This window comes from Melospiza georgiana, chromosome 13 (assembly GCF_028018845.1).
Source record: "Melospiza georgiana isolate bMelGeo1 chromosome 13, bMelGeo1.pri, whole genome shotgun sequence".
Classification (NCBI taxonomy): domain Eukaryota; kingdom Metazoa; phylum Chordata; class Aves; order Passeriformes; family Passerellidae; genus Melospiza; species Melospiza georgiana.
Window position 1 is genome coordinate 5,720,241 of NC_080442.1, and position 24,681 is coordinate 5,744,921.

Genomic DNA, 24,681 nt, shown 5'->3' on the forward strand with positions numbered 1-24,681 from the left:
TTCTCTCTGCAAAACTAGCTAGTTTTATTTCACAAAGTTATTTTTAGAACTTACTCCCAGAAATTAAGGAGTATCTGATGATATATCTAAACTGCCTTCAAGATGTTATTGGTCTAAGTGAATTCCCTCTGTTCATTAACAGTGTGTTTGGAACTTTTGTAGACTGTCCCAAATTAAGAGATTAGTTGTTCTTGTCACTATAATTGTGTGTGGATAAGCACAATGCCTTGTGAACAGAGCTAAAACCCCAAAACAGACTGATTTCTAAGTCAAACTTCACTGATCTTACCTTGTTCCAGAGATTTTGGCCAGCTGGCTGTTGAACTCTTGGATCAGTCCTATAAACACGATGAGCAGATTGCCATGAAACTGCTGACATATGAACTGAAAAACTGGAGTAATTCTACCTGCCTGAAGCTGGCTGTGGCAGCTAAACACAGGGACTTCATTGCTCACACCTGCAGCCAGATGCTCCTGACAGACATGTGGATGGGGCGGCTGCGCATGCGGAAAAACCCCGGCCTGAAGGTATTCCTGCTCTGCAGCATTCCCAAAGAGAGCTTGTTGGAGGCAGCACTTTGTTACATATAGCAAAAGTCACTTACTTAGAGATACAGCTCTGTTTTGAAGCTAATTTCTTCAGTTTCCAATTTCAGGATATCTAAGGAATATTACACCATGACAAAGGAAAATATAACTCCATAAAACACTTAGCATGATTGGAATCTGAGAAACAAATTGTGGCTTTCAATAAAGCATGAGATTTGTTAATCGAGAACATGCTCCTATTAAAAATCAGTTGTAGACAAGCAAAAATATTTCCATTAGGGGTCCATGCAATGGGAATAGAGATAAAATAAACCATATGTGGACACATGCTTCTTAAATTGCTTAATACCTTACCAGCTGAGACTCAGTGTTGAAAAGAGTGAAATCTGTGCAATTGCATTGTGTGAAACCATGTGATTTTATTTCCTGCTTCTGTGATTTGATGATGCAGTCTCTCTTACTGATTTTAATATTTCCTAATTTGTTTGATTTACAAAAAAAGCAAGTAATGTGAGGGGGCTCTAAGAAGAGGAACACGAGTGAGTCAACACCAAGGAAGCAGAGCAGTGTTTGCTTGTGTGTGTTTTCATGTGAATAGAATCCTTTCTTTGTTGAGTTATGCAGTTGCTGTCACCCATATGGAGGCCCATCCTGCTCACCTCCTTATTTCCTTAAATCCCCATTGACAAAGTGCTGCATCTGTTTTCCTGGGTCAGATTCCCAAGTTTGCTGACATACACATTGCACTGTCTCTGCCACTCTCAGTTTATTTCCACTTTCCCGTATCTCCCTCTTAAACATGGTTGAAACCTTAGGGAACTGAATCTGCCTTTCAGATTGCACCATGTTCTTCCCAAATCTGTTTATTGCTTTCCTTTCTTTTTTCCAAAGAATTAATCAACCTCCTGATGTTTGTTCTAGTTTCATTACCTGCCTTCTTTTCTCTGCTCCTTTTCTACACTTTGGCTTGTGTTACTGTATCTAAGCAATCTCATATAGTAAGAGAATTTCCCCAGGACTACCTGCAAAGATTCTTTTACCCTTCATAGCTTTTTAAACTATTAAAACTAATGACAGTAGATGTCTGAAGTAACTGTAAACTCCAACAACAAACCTGAAGGCCTCTTTTGACCACTGTGTCATTCCATGGCATTTCTCTGCACACTAATTTTGGAGCAGAATTTCTTAATTGCAGGGTATTTGTGGAGATGGGAGGCTTTCCAGGGTGCCATATTTCATGAAATACGTTATTGCCAATGCTTCTTAAATACTTCCTAATTTCTATAGACTTGAGGATGGCAGAATATCTTAAATACTATAAAAAAAATATTTTGGGTTGGGACCTACCTTATTACAAAAGCCATAATATAAACAAATATTGAGTTGAATTCTTTCTTGTTCACAGGTTATAATGGGAATTCTCTTCCCTCCCACCATCCTTTTCCTGGAGTATCGCAGTTATGATGACTACTCCTACCAGACATCAAAGGAAAATGAGGAAGGCAAAGAAAAAGAAGAGGAAAATGCGGTCAGTAATTGAGATTATTAGAAAGTTCTATTATCTCAGGACTGCTCATTTTTCTGACCTTTCTGATTATGCTGTAGCTCACTTAGGTTAAAAATCTCAACTGCCTCTAGGGGATAAAATCAGTCTCTCAATCATGGGAGAGTATAGACTGGATTCTCAGGGCATGGGAAGTGTTTGTGTAGTTCCAGATTTGCAGAATTCTGTTGATATATTTTTTAAAAGAGGTCTGTTGCTCAGGGGAATCCCTGCATAGTTAACAGGGCTGGGGCTGTGGTTGAGGAAAACTACTGTTTTTGCTGCTGTGTATTGATGAAATCTGACAACTTTGGTCTTCCAGGATGCAAATGCAGATGCAGGCTCCCGAAAAGGGGATGAAGAGAATGGAAAGAAAAAACAACCGAGCCTTCCAATTGGAACAAAGATCTATGAATTCTATAATGCACCTATTGTCAAATTTTGGTTCTACACAGTAAGTTATGATGATTAAACTGACAGTGATAATTTTTCTCACACCTGTGAAACTGACAGGTTTCCAATGTAAAAATAATAAACATGTAGTAAATAAATGTTTTACTGACTTTTGTGGAATCTAATGAGTAAAGCACTCCCTTTATTCAGAGGAAAATGCACAGACAGTGAAACAGAATGGATAATAACTGAAGCTTACATTGTCAGTCTCTAAAGCTCCCACATGCTGTGAAGGAGGCTCTGTGGGGAATACACCAAACTAAGTGCAAGCTCCACAATCCAGGCACTCAATCCAAACTAGGCTGGATTCTCTTGCTTTGTAAAGGACCTGGCTCTGTTCTGCATTGAAATGTCCTTTAGGACCCAAGAAGTAACCCCAGGGTATCATTGCCATTTGCCCTGTTGCTCAGATGGGTGCGGCCTAGATGTGAGCACAGATCCCAGTCTGCTAAGACTTCATAAGTTCTTTTATTAAAACAATTAAAACCAATCTAAACTAAAATACTTATTTTTGACAAGCATCTAATTTTATTGCATCAAGAATTATCAGGTGTTAAACTGTTATAATTAAACAGAACATCTATTCATGCTACATTCACAAATTTTGTGTGTGCCCTGTAAAAGGGATACTGGTTTCTTGTATGTTCAAGATTAGGATGCCTGATACCTGATAGGTCATAGTAATATGCAAGTTTTCAGTTTTAGACATTTTAATCACAAAACACTACATTAATCCCTTTCTGCTGCCTGAGTTAATAATTTAAATGCGAAATTCCTGTTTAATTTCAAAGAAAAGTATTCAGCATGGTTTTACGGTGCAAAGAAATTACATTTTAGTGGGCTAAAAAAGCCCCAGGCATAAAGGGCCTGGTTTAGATTGCTTCAGAATTGCTGTTTTTCTTCTTTCAGCAATTGAGATAATTCAGCTGTTTGGATCATATGCTCCCCAGCCTCTGGGACTCCTTTAGGTGCTGGAGGCCCCTGGCTGTGCCAATGTGGAGGGCTTTGCAGCAGGCCTGCTTCCTGCAGAGAAGGAAATATTTTTTCTTGTGCAAGTAAGGGTCTTCAGCAGCTGAATATTTCACACTTGGCCTCAACACACAAGTTCATATGAATGTCCTAATTAGCACAGTTGTTAGGGAACTGAGTAAAGGGGGCTTTGCTTTCCTGCATTACCAGGCCCCTCAGCTAAGAGGATTTGCCTGCCTTCTGTCTGGTGTTTCTTGTCTGGTGATGCAGCCTTCTCTGCTCTTACTGAATTAGGCTTTAGCAAGAAACTTGCTCCTGAGACTGGGAGCTGCTTAAAGTAACCAAACCACCTGCAAAAACCTACTGTCCATGTAGATGGATTTAAGTGACAAGTGTAGGAAGAGGGACTGAGGAATGAAGTTTGTATGCCTCTGGCTTCAGCTGAAGAGTGTATTCTTCCCAGATGGGCTCAACCACATCATTACAGAGTGGAGAAGCAAGTGGGCTGGATGGCTCTTTATTTTCCCTACCCCTCCAGGCAGGTGCTGCTCACAGCATTACTCCCTGTTCTGCCTTGAGATGGTGGGTAAACATTTCACACTGAAAATTCCATTCTTTAGAAAACTCCATTTTCTCCCTGAAATATCCTTTGGTTTGTTACTGTTTTGCGTCCAGGTTTGTTTTTTCCCTTTTAAGTCGTTGAATCTTTTTTGATTTCTCAACTCTGGTTTTCTAAGGTCTCAGAATTTTTACTTTGGCTGATCACCAAAGGCTGCTGTGCAGCTTGGAGACACAAGCACCAGCAGTTTGACATTTACACAAGTGGTTATAGAAAACTGAGTGTTAGCTCTTTTGGCTTACACTAATAATCCAGGACTGTGTAACGGAAATTAGTGGAGAGTTGGGTTTTTTTGTGTGTGCAAGTCATCTCTAGTAATTGAATACTGCCCAGTTTGGAAGGATCCTAGGATACATCATCTAGAGTCCATGAAGGATTTTCCTCTTTTTTGGCAGATATCATACCTTGGTTACTTGATGTTATTTAATTACATCATCTTGGTGCGGATGGAACGGTGGCCATCAGTGCAGGAATGGATTGTCATCTCCTACATTGTGACACTGGCTTTGGAGAAAGTCAGAGAGGTAAAGCCTGCCCATACCAACAGCTCATAATCCTTAGAATGAAGCTTGCTCTTTGTAATGGCCTGGACTTGTGTACGGGGTTGAAGGGTCACACAGGAGAGAGAAGAGTGTCATATTCTAAATATGCTAATAACTAAAAATATTCTTGCTTGAAACAAATTTTGCTGACAGTGGAGGGTGTCTGATATTCAGACACCTGTTGAATATGAAAAGATTTGTCTTTTTTCATGACCATTACCATTACAAAATTGTAACTTGGAGTTTTTTCTAACTGTTTTTTTGTTGTAAATTCATATGTTTGTTTGTTTTTTATTTCAGATTTTAATGTCAGAGCCTGGCAAGCTGAGCCAAAAAATCAAAGTTTGGCTCCAGGAATACTGGAATATTACTGACCTGGTGGCTATTTCAGTATTTATCATAGGAGCAATTCTTCGCCTGCAGAACCAGCCTTACATGGGTTATGGAAGAGTGATTTACTGTGTAGATATCATTTTCTGGTACATCAGAGTACTGGATATCTTTGGTGTGAACAAATATCTGGGACCTTACGTCATGATGATTGGAAAGATGGTTAGTGCCTAAATTGCTATAAATTATGTCTTTAAGAACTTCATGTGAAACTAAATTCCATTCTGCTTTAAAAAGAGGTTTTCTGTCAAGTAGGACTGAATACAGCCTGTGAAAAGTTGCCTTGTGAATTTCATGCACACACAGAAGATGTTACACTCATGCAATAGCAGATTGCAGGTACACCTGGATTATCCAGAAACCCATCAGCTGTGCAAGGAGATGGTACAGCAATGATTATATCATCTCTTTGCAGCCACAGAGGAGATCTGTGCTGAAAGCACAGCATGCTCCATTTGATGCAAAGGAATGGGGATAGCAAAGGTTCTAGCATTTTAAGTATTTTGAAGTATAATCTGGTATTCCTTTAAGTAACTGCTTTCTCTGCATTTGTATGTATGCTTAATACCTGAGTAGTACTTAAAGCACGATGTCCAACAGACTCTCTTGCTATTTTTGTTTGCTGCAATGTGTGCTGGCAGACAGACGTGCTGCTGCTGCTGTGTGGTCTGAGAGCCTCTCTGTGGTCCCTGCTCTCTCTCTGCAGATGATTGACATGCTGTACTTTGTGGTGATCATGCTGGTGGTGCTGATGAGCTTTGGAGTGGCCCGGCAGGCCATCCTGCACCCGGACGAGGAGCCCTCCTGGCGGCTGGCGCGCAACATCTTCTACATGCCCTACTGGATGATCTACGGAGAGGTGTTCGCTGACCAGATAGACCGTAAGAGTAGAATTCATAGTAAGAGTCTGTTTCCTGTTTCTCAGGCAGATGATCAGATCCAAATTAAAGACTGCTTTTAATTTGGAAGTAGTGGTTTTTCTTGCTTTATGATGATATTGTTGTTGTTTTCTTGTGGCAGACCCGAGGCTGAGCAATTTTCTCTTCCCCATTCGTGTGTCTGCTCTCTTGGTTTATATTCAAATTCAGTTAACACAGGAAGTGATGTAGTCTGGAATATTCTCTTGTCCAAGAGCGTGGCAGTGTGAAGTGTTCTGTTTACTTGCAGGGATCAACAGAGATCATTCTGAAATGTTCTTTTCATTCAGAGGTTTACTAAGAGTCAGTTCCAACAGAAGAAAAAAGAAATAAATCCCTTGTGCAGGGAGGTTAAAATACACATATTCTTTCGTCTCCAACTCACAAGCAATGAGCTCATACATTTTTACTCCCAGTCATACATCTGTCTGCTTTCAGAAACGTTTGCATTTCATTAATCACTCATGTTGTTCTTTTCTACACCTGTAGGAAAACAAAACAAAAAAAGCAATCTCCACTTGATTAGCTTTGGATGTGGAAATAGCCTTTCTTACAGGAATCCTGCACACTTTAAAAAAATACCTGTCAGCATTTTAAAGGAGATGTAAGCTGTCCTGTTACTGCTAATTTTGTGCTAATATTTGAAATTTGTATGACAGTCCAATGTGCAGCTGGTCTCCTCTAGTGTGTATCATGTAGTTTGTACTTTATCTGAAATAATACAAGCTGCTGTTTCAGCTTTGTGTATTTGTTACCTCAGTCACCTGCATATACTGACAGGTAGGGAAGTGAAAGGATGAAGAACCTGAAGGTCTGAGTTCAAAAACCATTAAGGTTCATCATCATGAGAAGCTTTTTTCTAAATGTCATTAAAGTGTGAAAGGAATGAAGTTTAGAAAGGAATGAAGTGTCATTAGTCTATTTCTGAACAGTGCACAATCAGCTCAACTTTGCTTTCCTGATGAATGTTTGTTTCAATAATGTAACTCAGGGTACAGTAAGTTACTCTTGCCAAGTGAAAGGCCAAGCCTGTCATCTGCTGTCTGATAGTGCAGTTTTGGTGCACATGAGAGATCCTGAGCTTATCCTGGTTCACAAGAGGGACAATTCCCCCATGGAGAGGAAGTGACTGTAATGGGCTATCCCTTATCTCATGTTCAGTTTGAACAAAGAATGTTTGCCAGTGTAGACAGTTTGATTTCTTTATAAATCAAAACTCACACCTTACCAGCCATCTCTTTAGTGTAAGAGATGTCCCAGGCTTCTCTCATGCTTCCAGTCATTTCTCAGTCCCATACTCAGCATGCTTTGGATTGGAAATCTTTCTTCAGCAGTGCAAAAGATTTGGGGGTCAAAAGGTTTGGACTTTTGGGTTGTACAAGTTCAGCTACTTGGTCCTTCCCAGGTCAGAAGCTTTGCAGGGCATAAACTAGCTTGGAAATGTGTGGCTTTATGTTGTTTTAATTTTAAAGTAATTCTGGCTATGCAAGGCATTCTTCTACACTGCCTTACAATTGTTCTGTATATTTCTCCTGCGTAGAAGTCTATGGACTGACTCCTGAAGATCTTGTTGCTTTCAATAAGAAATTTTCACTCTAATCTGTCTGTGGTTCTCTGTAAACACACCGCAAAAGCCGCCTCAGAAGTCACTGGGGAGTCATGGCTATGGGCAGTCTAATATGACTCTGACTCAAGAGTTAATGGCTGGTTTTGGCAAGGTCCAGAGGTGTTAAAAAATTATGGAAAAAGTATTTAATCAAATCTTCCCTCTGAAAGAAGGTGGTTGGATTCTGTCAGTAGCTTCTCTGAGGATAGGAAGAATCCTATCAATTCATCTGGAGATCACAAGTCACAGAATTTGCTGGGCTTAGAAGGTACCTTTGGAGATCATCCAGTTGAACTTTCCTGCTCAAAACAGGGTAAATTAGATTTATCCCAGATTGCTTAGGGACTGTCCAGTGACGTTTACAGTATCTTGAAGGATGAAGAGTGTGCAGCCTCTTTGGACAACCTGGTTTAAGTTGAATTGTCCAACTTTCCACCTTTGCCCACTGCTGCTTCTCCTTTCACTGAGAAGAGTCTGGCCCTGTGCTCTTTTCTCCCAGACATCATCAGGTATTTACAACATTGGTAAGATCTCCTTGGCCTTCTCTAGACTAAATTATCCCAGCTTTCTCAGTCTTGCCTCATTTGTCAGGTAGCCCAATCTCCTTAGCAATGGAGATTGGATCTCCTCCTCTGTGGCCATGACTGGACTATTCTGGTATGTCTATGCCTGATTTCTGTGGAGGAGCTGAGAACCAGGCACACAAGTCCAAATGTGGTTTCACCAGAGCTGAGTAGAGGCAAATAATTATCTCCCTTAATTTGCTGGTAACGCTTTCCCTAATGCACCCCAGGAAGCTCTTGTGTGGTTCACTCTCTTTAGAAGATGAGCACAAGCAAAAAGTTATCAGCATCTTGTACTCAACAGCATCATATTCTTAAACAATAAAGAAACCTGGTTGAGTATTATCAGTAGTATCACTTTTCTTACCAGCATTTAGGCATTGGCAGGCAAGTGTGCAGACTGGGAGTCCAAATGGGCATTAATGATACTGATGTTTTTACAGTGTCAAATAGCATGCCTATTAGTGGAAATGTAGCTATTCAAAAGAAACAGCTGACAGATTCAAAGCCAGGGTGGTTTAAAAAAAAAAAGAGAGAAAATGTTTCCATAATAGCTGAAAGAATGATTTTTGTGTGATAATTTTGACTTGCTTGGTGTTGACGGCCAGTTTTGTTTACTTGCCAGAAATATCCTGTATATTTAAATGATCATCTGCCAGAAGCATTTTGTGATATATTATTATCATTAATTTGCTGCCATATGTAACATTTGGGGAAAACAGCATGAAAAGGAAATTGCAGAATGCAATGCATTTTTAACAAAGACGTTTTTTCTCAACATATGTCTCTACTGTTCTGACATTTGAGTTGCTTATCCTTTCTTGGCAGCAGAACTGTATTTCCAGTCATCTTTTTTTGGGCTCTGTTTATTATTGTATTGTTTTCTTTTTTCTCTCCCTGCCTCCTTTCTATTCCGTCCCTTTGGACTGGTGTTCAGTCTATGCCATGGAAATCAATCGTAAGTCTCTGGGGAGGGCTGATTATCTCATTTAGCTCAATATGTTCATTAATGTTTTTCTTGACTAGTCAGTCATATTTTAATTGCAGCACTTATGCAATATTCAGGTGTGAATGTTGTTTTTCTACTGTAATAGTTTCATTAGAAAATAAGCAGAGGAAAAATATTTTAATACAAAATGCAGATCAGAAGTTTTAACTGAGTTGAAGTTGTTGCTAAGACTTGTTTCTAGTACACGAACAGTAAAATAATTGGGTTTTTTAATTATGATGCTTAAGTGGCATTATACAACTAATTTCCTTTGATTACCTAGATAGAATATTACTGTGGTTTTGGCAGTATTTTCATTGGTCCATTAGAATAAAATAAGGACTCACTTAACTTTCCTGCTATACTTCTCTTAGGAAAACCAGGAAAAAATTTAGGTCTGATGTTTGAAAAGCAAGTAAAATGAATGCTGTTCATTACAGTCCAAACAGCTCTTTGAGACCTCAGAAAATAAGCTTAGTTTGTGTTCAAATATTTTGAAGTATTTTTCAAGTGAGGCTGAAGCATTGTGGTTTTTTGCAAATTTTAAAAAAATACTGGGTTTTCTATTTACATAAACTAAATCTGTTATGAACTCTGTCAGACTTTGCATTTGCTTAGATTACAGCTAAGGAACCTGTGGCTGACAAAAACTTCACCTGCTACTAAATAGTTCCAAAAGTTAGCCTTGTATTTGAAATCAGATGTGTTGGCACTGCACTTACAGACAGAACATAATTGCTGCATTTACCCTACTCCAGGGTCAGGTCTTACCCAAGACAACCTATGTAAACTTAGAATTACTTCAGGCAATTATTTTCTATTAGTTTGATCAATATTCTCAATTTTTCCACCATTCTCAGTAGTCTTGTTGTTACTATATAATTTTCATTTTAGAATTGGATCTTTTTGGTAGCATTAACTTGCTTCTAACATTAACAGTCCCAGACAGGTCAAGTAATAGTCTGGGATCCTTCTAGGGAATCCAGTAAGAGGCAAAAGGAGACAGGGCCAGAGACAGAAGGGTCCATCCAGGGGACTAACCCTGGTCCAAGGTCCATCCTGGAGGCAGAGGTGAGACACAGCTCAGGCAGGGACAGGTGGGCAGAGGGGGCACAGGTGCAAACCCCAGTGAAGCTGGTCAGGGACATTAAAGGGCTCTTCAGTACTCTGAGCCCCTGTAGGTTTTGAATTTATGCTCAGCAATCTGTTACCACTAAAACGATGCTTTTATCTCTTTGGCAAGGTATGCTTACAAGCTAGTTTTAATAATTTGTTTGTAATTCCACTATTAATATGTATGTGTATGCATGAAGATCTGGTCTTTGACTATTACTGTGAGAAAAAGAAACTCCATGGGAATGTGAATAGAAAGCCACACTGTACAGTAAGGAGTTGCCTCTCTGTTCACTAATATGGAAGCAGAATTTGAAGTACAAATTATACATACTTGCTCCTGAAATAATCTGACAAAAATTGGCAACGTTTGTGCAAGTATCATCATTAAATAAACAAGAATAGTATTTTTAAGTATCAGGCAATTGGTGAAAAATATCTTTGCTGTTTTTCCTTCAGCTCCTTGTGGGGACAATCTTTATGATGATGATGGTAAACGCCTTCCTCCGTGCATCCCAGGGGCCTGGCTCACTCCTGCTATCATGGCCTGTTACCTGTTGGTAGCAAATATCCTGTTGGTAAACCTGCTGATTGCTGTCTTCAAGTACGTAAACAATCATGCGTCTTTGTTTTATTGTCAAGATAAAGTTTCTGTTTGAGCCCAACCACTGATTCTGCAAGGGTTTGCATTCACTCAGGATCTCACTATCCACGGATGTCACTGGCAAATTCTGGCAGCAGGATGTGCCCTGGAGAAGGGTGAGGAAAGGTGGCTTTGAATTTGCCAGCGATTGCAGCAATGGATGTGAGAGAACCTGACTACTTCCAGTTACCTTCTGATGGACAGTGACAGGCCTCAAGGCTGCTGTGGAAAGATGAGAAATAGGATCCATGAAACCTGGCACACACCTGACAGAAACCCGTGTAGCCACTGGCAGTCACAGCTCTGCAGGAGAACAGCAGAATAAAACTCAAAAGCCTGAGGCATTTCCACTGCATCATCTGGCTTTTGTCATGTTTTGTTTTCCATTTAGAAAAAGAAATTAGGGCCTTGCAGAGTCCTTTCATGACCTAAAAAAATAGTCTGTATTGCCTTGAACCATCAGGTAGGATGGCTATGTGTTGCCAAGGTCTGTGGCCAATCCAAGCAGGGTGCAGTATGCTCATATTTAGACTTATCTGGAGTAAAACTAAATAAATTTCTGCTGCTTGTTCTTCCTACCTGCACCTAGATTGCATGCTTTTCCTCTCATGATGTGGGGATTAAAAAAATAGTGACTTGCTGGCAATACTTTCTGAACAGAGCACCTGAGAAAAGCAGGTGATCCGTTTTTGTTGCCTTCAAACATGTAGTGTTGGAGGGCTTGTTGGTGTAACCTTGTGTCACAAATGCAAAAAACAGTCCTTCGTGTGCCCAGAAATCTGCAGCTCACAAAGCCTGTCTTTCATTTGATGTATGTAGCTTAAAAGGTCATGAATTTAAAGTACTCAAATGCCAGTCACATAGCTGGGGAGAAGGGGAAGAATCTTACAATGGTAGCTATTATTGGCTGAAGGACCAAGGCATCAGCAGTTTGGGAAGTAGGTCATGCTGTTAACTCCTGCCATCCCAGCCTGCTTGCACAGGGTTGAGATCTAGCTGGGGAATTCCTGCTGTAAAGGAGACATGGATGAAGACAGATTGTTATTTATCATTGATCACAGTCTCATGTAGACTTCACCTAAAGTATGTGGACACAGGAATTCTTTGGTTTCGAAGAGATGTTTTAACTGTTTTTTTGGATGTAGAGATTCTAAAGCATATAAAGTTAGGAAATAAGTGGACAGAAAATATAAAAAGGAAGTTCCAGTATCATCACCATCATAGAAGTGCAGTGCGCTGTCTGAAGATACTTTAAAATAGCTTGGAAAGCCTTTTCTAAGACAGAATATCAAGTCTGCTTTCTCTTAGTTGGTATTTCATAACTGTGACTATTGTTATCTCTGGATTGACTACTATCACTTCTTATCAACTGAATTTTAAAATTAAACATCTTTAAAACACACCTTACTTTGCTGTAAAAATGATGAAGCTTCCAAGAATAAATTCCTTTACAAGAATCTGCAGCATGTTTTCGAATCAGAAGTTTGAGGGAGTAAGGTTTGAATTTAGGACATTCTGTGAAAACTTGAAAAGTCTTCTATGTAGGTCAAGCTGATTAGCATATTAAAGGCAAACTATGTGAAGCTTCTGAGTTTAGCATACAAAATACTTTTCATGGATTTAATACTTTGTGTAGCATCAAATACTGGCGTGTGTTAAAAGAAATAGTTTATAACCAAGCCCAAAATACCAATTATGTGATGCATAAATTGTGTGAGTTTGTTTTCACTGGCACCTAAGGGATTTGTACAGTAGCAGCACTTGGTCTGAGAGGACTGTTCTGAGTGGTGCCTGAGGGGCGCAGAGCACCTGCTGTTTGCTACCTTCAAAAGGAGTGGTGCAAGCACGAGTTCAATTTAATCCTTAGTTCAGTAGCACCCACAAAGAGCTGAACCAAGCAAATCCTGTCGCTCCATGAGGTTATTGAGCTGCTGCTTTTTTCAACACAGTACTTGCTCAGTGAAAAGTGAGATTAGGGACCTCATAGAAACTGTACCTGTGTTTCCTTTCAGCAATACCTTCTTTGAGGTAAAATCAATATCCAACCAAGTCTGGAAGTTCCAGAGGTACCAGCTGATCATGACATTCCATGACAGACCTGTCCTGCCACCACCAATGATTATCTTCAGCCACATCTACATCATCATCAAGCGGATCTGCTGCCGCTGCAGGAAGGGTGATGGAGACCAGGATGAGCGTGACAGGGGACTGAGTATGCAAAAAATCTTCTCTAAATTGAGTTCTTTGCACCATATTAGCAGAAAGCAGCAGCTTCTAGAACACTGAAGTGTTTTGTTCACCTTGCCCATCAAGTGTATTTACAGAAGAGAGTATGGGCCAATATTTGTATCAAGTATATGTATGTATGTAACAGCTCTTGGGCTCTGTGGGTACCTGAGAATTTGCAACTCTCAGATGCTAAAAAATACCTCCTTTAACATTCTTTCTTAAAACAAGATGGTATGTTCTGCATTCAGGGGTTTACCAAATTCTGGTGAAGCCCATATGTTGGGAGGGGCAAATAGGAATTACAGAAGGAATACAGTTTCAAATGTCAGTTATAGTGTCAGCTCTTTGTGAGCAATCTGTGACTGTGAGTATCCCCACCATCATTTGGAGATTTATGAGTCATTTCACAGGGAAACTGTGAGGATTGTTCTCCTAACATACTCTGTAACTGTTAATTAATATTTTCATTATATGCCTCGTGGAAATAATGTGAGGGATGCTCACAACATCCCTTTACTTCTATATTTCACAAGAACCATTTTTGGACAAGAGGAAAAATGAAGAAAGGAAATGTAACATTCCTTCCAAATGCAAAGGGACAAATTCAGATAAAGGATGAATTGCTCCCACAAGCTTATATTCCCCTTGGATTTTTCTTATGTGATTACAAATTTCTTAACATCTTATCCAAAGAATATCTCTGAACAATCTGTTAAGTTTATCTGTTGCCTATAACTCACATCCTTTTAAGGATAACACTTGAATGAAGGAACAGCCAAACTGGCAGAGATTGCCCAGGTCTTTATCTTGTAAAATCGGCTCAGTTTGTTCAATGCAGAGCTGTTGAGAAGTGCTAAAGTCATTCAGAACATAGAGCCCCCTGTGGATGGCCATGGAAGCAGATGATGCTCATCATGCATTCCATTGCCTTCACAGCTCTGCCCATCTTTAGCTAAGTGCTCATTGCTTATTTTAAAAAATCATCTGTTCATTTAGTAGGAATAGGAGTAGAATCTGCAGTATGGCCATGTCTAAAATAAACTGCTAATTTGGATTTAAACTGTCTGCCAGAAGTTCAGAAAAAGGAAACTCCTCTTTTGTTCTTCTCTTTTGCACAGAGTTATTTCTGAATGATGAAGAGCTAAAGAAACTCTATGAGTTTGAAGAGCAGTGTGTAGAAGAATACTTCCAGGAGAAAGAGGATGAGCAGCAGTCATCTAATGATGAACGCATCAGAGTTACCTCTGAAAGGTACCTGTTGTAACAAAAATCCACTCTGTCTGTTGGGAACAGTCTTTTTAATATCTTCTTTATACCTGTGGTTGAGGGAAAATACAAAAGATTTTGATCTTGAAGAAAGCCACCACCAACTCAGAAACTGATCTGAATCCCAAATAACTACCTGAGCAGGTGCATCTCTCAAAAGAGCAAAGTTCTTGTTATTCCTTCTGTTTTGTCACTAAATCTGCTGGTTTGGGTAGCTTTGTTATAAGAGCATCTTTGCTTATGATTAATTGTGTACGTCTTATCCATATGAGGATCAGAGTGATGCTTTTTATCCTTTTGAGAAAATTGCTGCTTGCTGAGCTTCCAACAGTTCATCCAACCATGAGAAACATGTTGGAGCTTAATGACAAAAGCACTGAGGGTTCTTCCTTTGGACCTGTGGTTTACATGAGGATCTGGCACTCACAACTGCTGAATTTTAATCTTGCCACAGATTCTCTTGCAGGCTTTGAACAAGGCATTTAGTTTTTCAGTGTGAACTTCCCCATATAAAAGATGGGGAATATTCCCATGTTAATCATTATGCTTACTCTGAGGACTAGGTAGTGTTTGCACATTGCTGTGTAAGCACACAGTGCTAATGGCAGCAGCCTTTTTTACCAGGTCACTTGGCAGGACTGTTCCCAAAGGCTCTGCCTATTCTGTCAGTAGATCTAAGTAAGTCAAGAGATGGGGTCTTTTATCACTTCCTTGAAATGAAGAAAAATTCTCCCTGTAATGAAAATCATACACATTTGAAACACTCTTTCACCTTAATCTGTCTCAGAGTATTCTGTTGATTAAGTACTCCAAATACATATTTATCTATATATCTATTTGAATCTTCATTTTAACATTTGTTATGAATTAGCTCTGTGAGCCATATAATTCTTTAATAGATAAAATTCTTTCTCTTGAGAGAGGCCCTGAACTTCTTGCATTATTATATTTGAAATTTGAGAATAGAGAAGTAAATTAAACCTGCTACATATATTTGAGTAGTTTCTATCACACTGGTTATCCATGGCAATTTGTCAAATTCCTAGGTATTGTGGCAGAGAATAAAGCAGGGCTGATAAGCCTCACTGATTCACTATGGTCTATGGCCACAAAGCAGATTTGCTTATTTCTCATGGCTCCTTGCTCCAGATGCTTCATCATCTTTTGTGTATGGGAGCAAGAAAACGTTCATTTAATTTCCACAGTAGATTTATTAGTATATGATCTCTAAGCCACATTCCAGCTAATTATGTTTATATGCTTTTTTCTAGTACCATCGCATCTATTATGATATAAATGATAAAAAGAAAATGGGAAAAAGTATTATTTTAATTGAACTAGACAATAGTTCCATTCCCTTCAGCTGATACAAAATAGAAAGGTATTTCAAGAGCAAAAGCAATCCCATCAACACCAGTAAATGTTTCTCTCTCATGCAGCTGCAGAACCTGTTTTACAACATGCTTTGATGTTATTTTAAGTCACCCTGTGAACATGCCATTGGAAAGTACTTTTCATGTAATTAATTTGATATTTCACAGTGAAAGAGAAAACAAGTGAGCACACAGTGGGTGGCACACGCAGAAATGTTAATAGAAGTCTGTCCCTAAGGGCTCTCTTGCCATGAATATAAGGGCAAAGTTCAAATACCCCTCTAATATGGTGTACAAAATCATGGATAACAAGAAAATGCTCCTGCTTTTGTTGCTACCCATAGGAAAAAAGAACAAGGCATGACAGACACCACAAAATTCTGCCTTAGGAAGAAATCAGGAGCTGTGTGCCTGTAATGGGTTACTGCACAATTCTACAGGTTCTGTTCTCTGCTTCCTTTCTTATACCCTACAGAGTTGAAAATATGTCCATGAGGCTAGAAGAGGTGAATGAAAGAGAGCATTTTATGAAAGCCTCTCTGCAGACAGTGGACCTGCGGCTGTCTCAGCTGGAAGAGCTCTCGGGCCGGATGGTGAATGCTCTGGAGAAGCTGGCGGGCATCGACAAGGCCGAGCTGACGTACACGCGCTCGCGGGCCTCCTCCGAGTGTGACGCTGCCTACCTGCTGAGGCAGAGCAGCGTCAACAGCTCTGATGGCTACAGCATGTACAAGTACCACATCAGTGGCGACGAGCTCACCTTCGATGACAGCACCACGCCCATGTCTCCAGCCATGCGTAAAAAAGCTCACTCTATTGGTACCAAAGAAGATGGAGCAGACCCAAGGATGCTGGCTCCAGAACACCAAACTGGACTCCATACCTCGAGTCCTAATGCAATTGCTACAGCAGATCACAGTAAATCTACACTAGAAATTGCACAGAATGTTTCCAGAGCCCATTCTGGCTCAGGCGGTTTGGGGAGTGAAAAGCAGGGGGTTTTCAGTAGCGATGGAATGATCCCTCAAAGTGTGAACCAGATGAATGCTGTTACGAACAGTCAGTCAGCAGCAGGACCAGATTTTCAGAATACTCAGTTAAAAGTAGAACGTACCAAGTTAGAAGCAACCATCTCTTATCCCTTGGACAAATCCAAAGCAATGCGCTACTTTCCTCCTGAAACTTTCAGTGCTTGTCAAACCACTATGATGAAGTCAAGGAGCTTCATATTTGCACAAGGTGGAAAGCTGGTTGGAGGAGTTAACAACTGGACCTCAGAGTACAGTACCATTATGGATCAGGTGTGCCCTTCTACAATTGAGCAGTGGGCCACGGAGTGGAAATACGAAGTTGAGCAGCAGCTTTCTCAAGAGCGTCCTCCAGAATACCCTGGCCTGATCTCTGAGGCAGAAAGGCAAGCAGAGGAGAAGCAGATGGACACAGATGATGATAGTAATGTTGCTGAAGCAGGTATGAGTGCCTCTTACACCTCTATGCCTGCCCCTGTCAAGGCTGAGAAGGAGAATTTCCTGTCAGCAAAGGAGGAAAGGACTCCTGGGTTCCCATCAGTACGCTCCAAGAGTTTGCACAGCCATTCCCGGAAAGCCAAGTCCGTGAAGGACAAATTAAATAGACCAGGACATGCCAGCAGTGTAACTAATTTGGTGGTAGCGTTTGGCAGTGCAACAGAAGAACAGAAAACCAGGCAAGAAAATGCATCCACAGAAACTGAATGTTAAAGTGGCTTATGGTCCCTGTTTTACCAACAGTTGAGAAAGCAGAGTGACAAATTGAACAAATTAGGGATTTTAAAATTAATTTCTAAAGAAGAATTGTGAATATATGTATTCCTCTTCTTTTAAAATTAATAGATGCATGTTCTGTTCTTAAATAAATGTTTGCTGGGTTGGGTGAAAGGGAGATGTTCTCTCAGGGGCAGATAAAAGGTAGGTACAGTCCACAGATGCCGAATATATTGATATTCCTTTGTTCCATTTCAACCTCTGTCATAGGCTCATTTAATGACAAACTCATTATAAAGCTCTTAGAGGAAGAGCAATATTATAATGTAATAATTTTATCAGAAGATTTCTCAAACTGAACACATTTTTAACCAGCCTTAGTTTTATCCTTACTTATGCAGCTGGTTTCTTTGTAGCCATGGTGTTTTTTCAGATCAAAACAAAATTGTTGGAGGCAAGGAAAAATTACGCAGTCCCTTCTTTCACTTCTGATTTCATGCATGCTGCTCAGCTTCTCTTTCAGAATGGCATGACATGGCATTCTCATCCACTAAAATAGGTCAGACTGGCAAAATACAGTTGTGTTTGGAGAAATCTGACCTGGAAAGCCACATATAGACATATTCTTGATCTGTCCTTGAACTTCAGTGGCATAATCTTGCTTTCAGTATCACATCTGTCCCCAGCCCAAAGCATGCTGTGACAGCCTTAAACTGTTGAAAAACAGTGATCATTGTTTCAAAATGTTTTGGGAGATTCTAAGAATACCAAGTACATAGATATTTTAATAATAGAAATCCAAGATCTGCATTAGTATTTTATATAAATGAGGATTAAAGAAGTCCATGCAGACTTAGAAAAAGATTTTGACTTTTCTTAGATGCCTGCAAGTGAAAACAAATCAAAACAGAATGGGAAAGGTGTTCTGATCAAGTGAGATTTTGATCTTTGCTTGAAACAAATCTACTGTGACAAATTCATCTTACATCTTGCAATTTCATTATGACACACGAGGAACAAGGAACAGTTTCTAGGAGTCTGTCTAAACAATATGTAGATTTTCCAGATGAGAATAGAAATTCTTTTTTTTGAGTAAATTTTCTTGAGTAAATTTCAAAAACAAATGTCAAAGGAGAAAAAAAAGTCTCTACAGCAAAATTGTTTTGAGGACAAAGAGTAGAAGTCAGCATCTGTAGTTAGATGTATCCAGAGCACTTGTCTCTGCAGTGGCATTCTAAGTATTAGGTTTTGATCATTTTCTTCATAATAGCAGAGTGTTATTTGCCTCATTCTTCCCTGTTAAGTTTTAGGAATTTTGATTTCCCAAATATTCAGCACCTCTCTTCAACAGGGGATGCTTACCACTGGACAGAGAATTTTGAAAATGAGTTAAAGGCAGAATACTGGTCCAAGGTTTATGCTTAACTCATTCATATGTTATTTTGAAAAGATGTAATTTCTTGTTTCACTCACCATCAGCCCCACAGCGCAGGTCTCAGTGTCCTCCTTGACAATGATGCTTACAGCATTTTGAAATGCAGAGATTGATGGATTGTCTTTATAAATGCATTAATGGTATCTGATTTGTATTGATTGCATTATATTTTCATGCTCCATCCATTTTTATACCCTGAAGTACTGTTACTAGACTGAATGATCATGGAAAGTGCACAGACATTTCACACAGTTCAGTCATCATTTCTTTTGGATTTTTCCTATCTTGGTTCTTACCAGCAGGTTTACTGGTTTCACTGCTGTTGGAACAGTGTTGACATTTTGCTTTTTATGTGGGTTTCTCTTTTCTTCAACTTAGGGAACTTGACATTTTGTACAAACAGAATGACATTTGAAATTGTTTCACTTCCATGTTTACTTCTGTGTTACCATTCTGTGCAACTACATAGCCATTGTGTGTATGTGGTTAAAATAGCCTCCAGTTTGCCAATGCCTTGTTATTGTTTGCCTGCACATTCACCAGAAATGGATTCATTACAAACACAAAGGGATGCAGCTTTTCAGCACTGTGCTAAACAAGCAGTATGCATTGTGGAATGGAATACAGTGTGTTGCATACCTCTTGTTATATTGTCTTTATAAAATGTGTGTTAATCATGCTTTTGACCACTTAATTTTTTTAGCACTTACATTGAAAATTTGTCTGATAGCATGTAGATTTCAAACAAAAATATTTTACCTTTGTATTTATATACTTCCTTTGTGTAAAAATATTTATAAAGAAACACATGAAAAATATGGTAAATTAATTCAATATACCAATTTTTTTCTCTGTAATGTCCGAATGCTTTACTAATCTGTTTCTTCTTATGCAGTGCATGGGCCAAACATCTTCTAATAATTTTTTTTTTCTTAACAGTTGCCAGTTATTTTGCATAAAGTTTTCTACAGAGGGATGATTTTAAGAGGTTTGGATATTTTCTGTGTTCTCACACAGCATGAACTGAATGCAAATGTCTCTGCCACTACATGTGAAGTAACAACACTTGTTGGCAGAGTCATTTTGGACAAACAGCCATTTTAATAAGATTTAAATATGGTTTTGTATGTGCATAGAAGACTAATAATAGATTTGGAGCTCACTAAGCAGAATAATGACCAACACATTTGCATGTCTGCCTCCCTGCTTTCTTGAATAGTGGCTGAAAGGATGCAGGCAGGGAATTTGCATTTCTGAAGAGGCATGTTTAATAGTGCTTTTCAGGAAGATATGTCCCCCTTCACTGCTAGGCATGTGGTGACTCCACAGCAATGTCACTGTGAATTCCATTGCCATGATTTATTGTGTGCTTGACCTGTAGTGAAGCAAGTCAAGCTGAAAGGGTGTGTACTCTAGGGCTATGTCTATGCAGAGATATTACTCTGAGGTAATTCAAATTTGTTCATCTTACAGTATCTTGCAATACAAACATTTCCCTTTCCCTCAAGGCAAATGTTTTCAACACAGTGACTAATTGTCATATTCACAAAGGCAGGTTCATGACCCTCCCACCTGATTCCATGAGTTACCCCTTTTTACATTGCACCATTCAGGGACTAGCTTAGCTTTGCTCTCAGCCTCTCCTGTTGCAGAATCACTTTATCCATTTTAGAAGCTGGAGATCGATACCTGAGAATCAAGAAAAGCCATTTTCCATATTATTTACTAATTCATTAAAGTAGCCATTGAAACCTTCCAACTATGGTTTCTCCATACTGCTTATCTGGATGCTTTCCAAGGTTCTGTGCTTGGCATCTTCAGCAAAATATTTATCTGTTCTTCTAAATAAAAAAAGAACACATCTGCAAGGCCTTGTCAGGAAACAGGAACATGAGGAAGGTGCATGACCAAGGATGTTAAGAGGATCATTTGCATTAGCTCTGTAAGATGAATAACAGGACTGTGCCCTGTTACAGGTGTTCTGGGCTGGCACAAAGACAGAGTGCTGCTGGAGCCCTTCATGTGGAGCAGGTGAGTTTTCCAAATGACAGCAGTCCTTGGACACAGTACTGGGGTCCCACAGATGCTTCTGCAGCACTGTCCTGTCCAGAAGGGCACTTCTTCCTGAATTAGTGTTGCACTCAAAAGCTGTTGGGAGCCTTAGATGTAAAGTTAAGAATTTATTGTTGGTGTAACAAGTTTCAACAGTCTAATATATAAATTGTTATTAGTTTAGATCCATCTAATTAGAGAAGAGACAAGAAGAGAGAACAGAAAAGAATACTACTATGTTACTAATGGAAAACCAGAAAATGCTAAAGTTATTCAATGCACACTTCCTACTATCTACCCTTTATTTTGATATTTATTGAAACCTGCACTGATCCTCTGGGGCCAATGGTCAGTGCCTACAGTGAGGATAGTGAGGACATACTGCCAGCTGTCAGCATCCCAGATCCTCTGTAGGGTGAGCATGAGTTGTTTCTTTGTCTTTATTTTTTACTACTTTAGGGGCATTTTTATGAGAACTACAAAGTTATATCTTGTTTTTCATCACTGGCCTTTAAATCCTACAAATAAACCTGATATTCTTCATCATTAGAACAATTGCTTTCACAGCTAAACAAATGAGGGACAGCTTGAGGCAGGTTAAGGCAAGTTCAGACAAAGCAGTCCTGACAAGCCTCAGTCCTGAGGCCTTACAAAGTCAGCATAAAGCCTGTGGCTGTTACTAGCAGTGACAATTAGCCTCTGTTTGCTGGGTTATGAGGCTACAGTAGCCCTTGGGGTGTTTTCTTCTCACTGCAACCATTGCAGATAAATATTCCACCACATGCAGCAGTCACCTAAGCTGAAAATTCAGCCTAATTGTGGATTTTGATCCCCTGTTGTGTTCCAACATCAGACAGGAAGGCAAAAGTGATGTAAGGACATGGTTGATGTGGCCATTTAAAGACCATTTCAAATGGTGCCAGGCACAGGAGGTTGGGGTAGGCATAAAACAGCACCCAGCTGTACTTTTTGCATTGTAGGCTGACACACCACAACCTTGAGAGGAGTGAGACAAACACTACAGATTTTCTTAAAACTGCAATTTTATTTTGGTTTTTTCCACTTTTAGCCTTATCTGCAGAGTTTGATATGGCAAAGTGGTGCTTTATGGTTGATGCCCTGTATCTTTAAAATGGATGTAAGATATGTCTTCAAAACAGGCTTTAAATTATTCTTTGCAGATGTTCAGCTGAAATATTTAAGTGCTGGTGTCCACCTAGTGCTTGGTGTTGGAGTAGTGAAAAAGAGGGTGCATAATTTCATGTGCCTGCTCCTCTTTTGTCTCTGCAACATGAGCCCCCAGTAAAACCACAGTGCTTCATCCTGCATGGCTCTAGATGCAAGCATCTCCCTTTGCTTACCCTAACTGGACTGCTGTGCTCAGCTATCACCTGAGCAAACCAACAGCCTTCAAAAAAGGCCACAGAAAAAGATCAGATTCTAGTTTAGAAGCACCAGTAATGTAATAATCACAATTACAATTCCTGTGTGAAATAGTCCAAGCCCAAGTAGAACACTGTGCCATGAACAGCACCCAGTAACTCCAGGCAAGTAAAACCTACACAGTGGTTAACAAGGAAGGTACCCTTACCTGGCATAGCAAAGCCCCATATCATTAAACCTCCACACAAAGAAGACACCCTCCACTTCACAGATATGCCTTGCAAAGGAGGCTTCTTTCCTGAGATACCTCAAGAAACTTCTTGCATAGTTTTTATGTCTTTTGTATATATTTGGCCAAGACTGTCAAATTTGCTGTTTTATGTATGTAAACACATTTTAAATATTCTTCTCCTAGGTCTTCATCAAGGACATTCAGGAATAACCGGGTTTTTACCAGCTGCTTAATAAATTTAAGACATTATGTTTTTATTCTGTAAGAGGTAATACAGATCTGTAGGGGTGGCTCCCTCACAAGTCCCCAGAGTCCCACACTTCTGCGTGCAGGCTGAGGCAACTTGGGTGCACAAATAGAGAGGTGTCCAGGTGAAGTAATAAACTGTAGCACTTTCAGGGAAAAATAGAACTGACTTCCATCAGTGAATCCCTGACTTGGCAGGCTTGCTGCACACTTGCTGTAGCTCTGGGCACATAGCTCTGCTGTGAAATCAGACAACACTTGTGTCTTTTTGTCTTGGAGTTCAAACCAATAATTGAACCAGTCTTCAGAGAGCTATGAAAACATGGAAGTTGCCATAGAAATACAGGCCTGGAAGAGATCATCTGCACTAGGCAAGTTCAGCTATGTCAATAGCATCAGTGGCAGATGGTGGTCTAACCTGTTCTTGAATATGCCTAATGAAAGCCATTCTCTAATCTGCTGAGATCAAAAGGGACCATTGTGAAAATCTGTTGTGATTTAACCCCAGCCCTCATGCATTGCATAAGCCAGAGCACTTCCCCAGCCACAGAGCTGCCTTGGGAGGCTGGAGCAGAACTTTGAGGAAGGTGCCTAATCTGAGTGTGCACTGAACACAGCAGGTTCTGCACCCCAGCCATTGCTGACAGATAATTATCTGCACTGCCACAAACAGAGGCACTGTGTGTAAAAAGAGCCCTGGGAGACAGCCACACAGTGTTGGGGGTGACACCACTGGGAGAGCAGGCCAGGCTGCTTCTCAGAGAGTGGCCAAGGGAAAGGGTCCTGGCCAGGCTAGCACACAGGAGATACCACTGAATAACAAGGTAGAGGCAAGGAAAATAACTGTGCTGAGTAAAAAAATTTATTTTTTAAATAATGAGAATAACACCAGACATCTGCAGTCTTTTCAGTTCAGCTGGCTTTGTTGCACAGCTGTCTTCCCACCATTATTTCAAGATTGCTCTCATAGACAAAGGCATTCTCAAAAATCTCTGGCTTAGCAGAGCTGTTTGAAAAAAGTGAGTGAGTGAGGCAGAGCTGGGATGGCCAGAGATGGGCAGGCAGCTGAGTTCATTGCCGAAAAGGAGCCAGAGGATTGCCCTGCCTGCACTTTTGCCTTGTCTGCCCTGCCCTGCCTGCCTATCCTGCCCTAATTGCCTGTCCTGCTCCGCCTGTCTGCATCTCACTGCAAGTTGTGGCAATTAACTTGCTTCTCCAAAGTACTCAATTCTGCCAAATCAGCCTTCTTCTCCTACTGGCATAGAACTCTTTCAGTGGAAACTTGCAACCAGTTCCAGTAACAATCCTCATAAATCTTGTGAGAGCTTAGTTTTGATTTTGTTTTTTTCAGAACAGCACTGCAATTTCAATGTGTCAGTGCAGTCCTTAATGGAATTTTTTGCTATCCTGTGATCATCCTCTCATGAGTAAGATTGCTTTTGCAGCTACCCCTAAAAAGTCTCTGTGCTGATGCAGAAATACTCTTAGAATTCCGACATGGTGTAAATTATAATCATTTTTAATATCACTGGCAAATTTATCAGGTGCAATAACAAGTCTGGGTAGTTTCTGCCTTCCTCACCCCCTCACTTTCTCTTCCCCTCTTTTTGAGTTAAATTCCCTTTCACCAGTGTTCTGAATATGAACAAAAACTTTAAAGAAGGATAAAGATAAGGGCTAGTCCCGCAGTATTTCTCACTTATCAAACATCCAAAGGATTTAGGTTATGAAAGGGGATGAGAGGAGCTGTGCTTTGCTCTCACAGCACTCAGCTCTACACCATCAGCAGCATCTGCAGCACAGTGCACTCTCTAAAATGGACTGGGGC

The 24,681-nt window shown here is 40.0% G+C and overlaps 1 protein-coding gene across 2 annotated transcripts in view; it reads left to right on the forward strand.

Moving 5' to 3' along the window:
* TRPM1 (transient receptor potential cation channel subfamily M member 1) overlaps positions 1–19,675 on the forward strand; it is a 42,062-nt gene extending 22,387 nt beyond the window's left edge. The window contains exons 17-27 of one of the 2 annotated variants that reach the window (XM_058033477.1): positions 300–528; positions 1,955–2,077; positions 2,415–2,546; positions 4,529–4,657; positions 4,976–5,227; positions 5,772–5,946; positions 9,089–9,109; positions 10,712–10,856; positions 12,908–13,107; positions 14,243–14,375; positions 16,239–19,675. In XM_058033477.1, the coding sequence (XP_057889460.1) occupies positions 300–528; positions 1,955–2,077; positions 2,415–2,546; positions 4,529–4,657; positions 4,976–5,227; positions 5,772–5,946; positions 9,089–9,109; positions 10,712–10,856; positions 12,908–13,107; positions 14,243–14,375; positions 16,239–17,502 (2,803 nt within the window). In that variant the 3' untranslated portion in view covers positions 17,503–19,675. The remainder of the gene's footprint in view (positions 1–299; positions 529–1,954; positions 2,078–2,414; positions 2,547–4,528; positions 4,658–4,975; positions 5,228–5,771; positions 5,947–9,088; positions 9,110–10,711; positions 10,857–12,907; positions 13,108–14,242; positions 14,376–16,238) is intronic. The other variant, XM_058033478.1, reaches the window with a different exon arrangement.
* Positions 19,676–24,681: the final 5,006 nt, after the last annotated feature.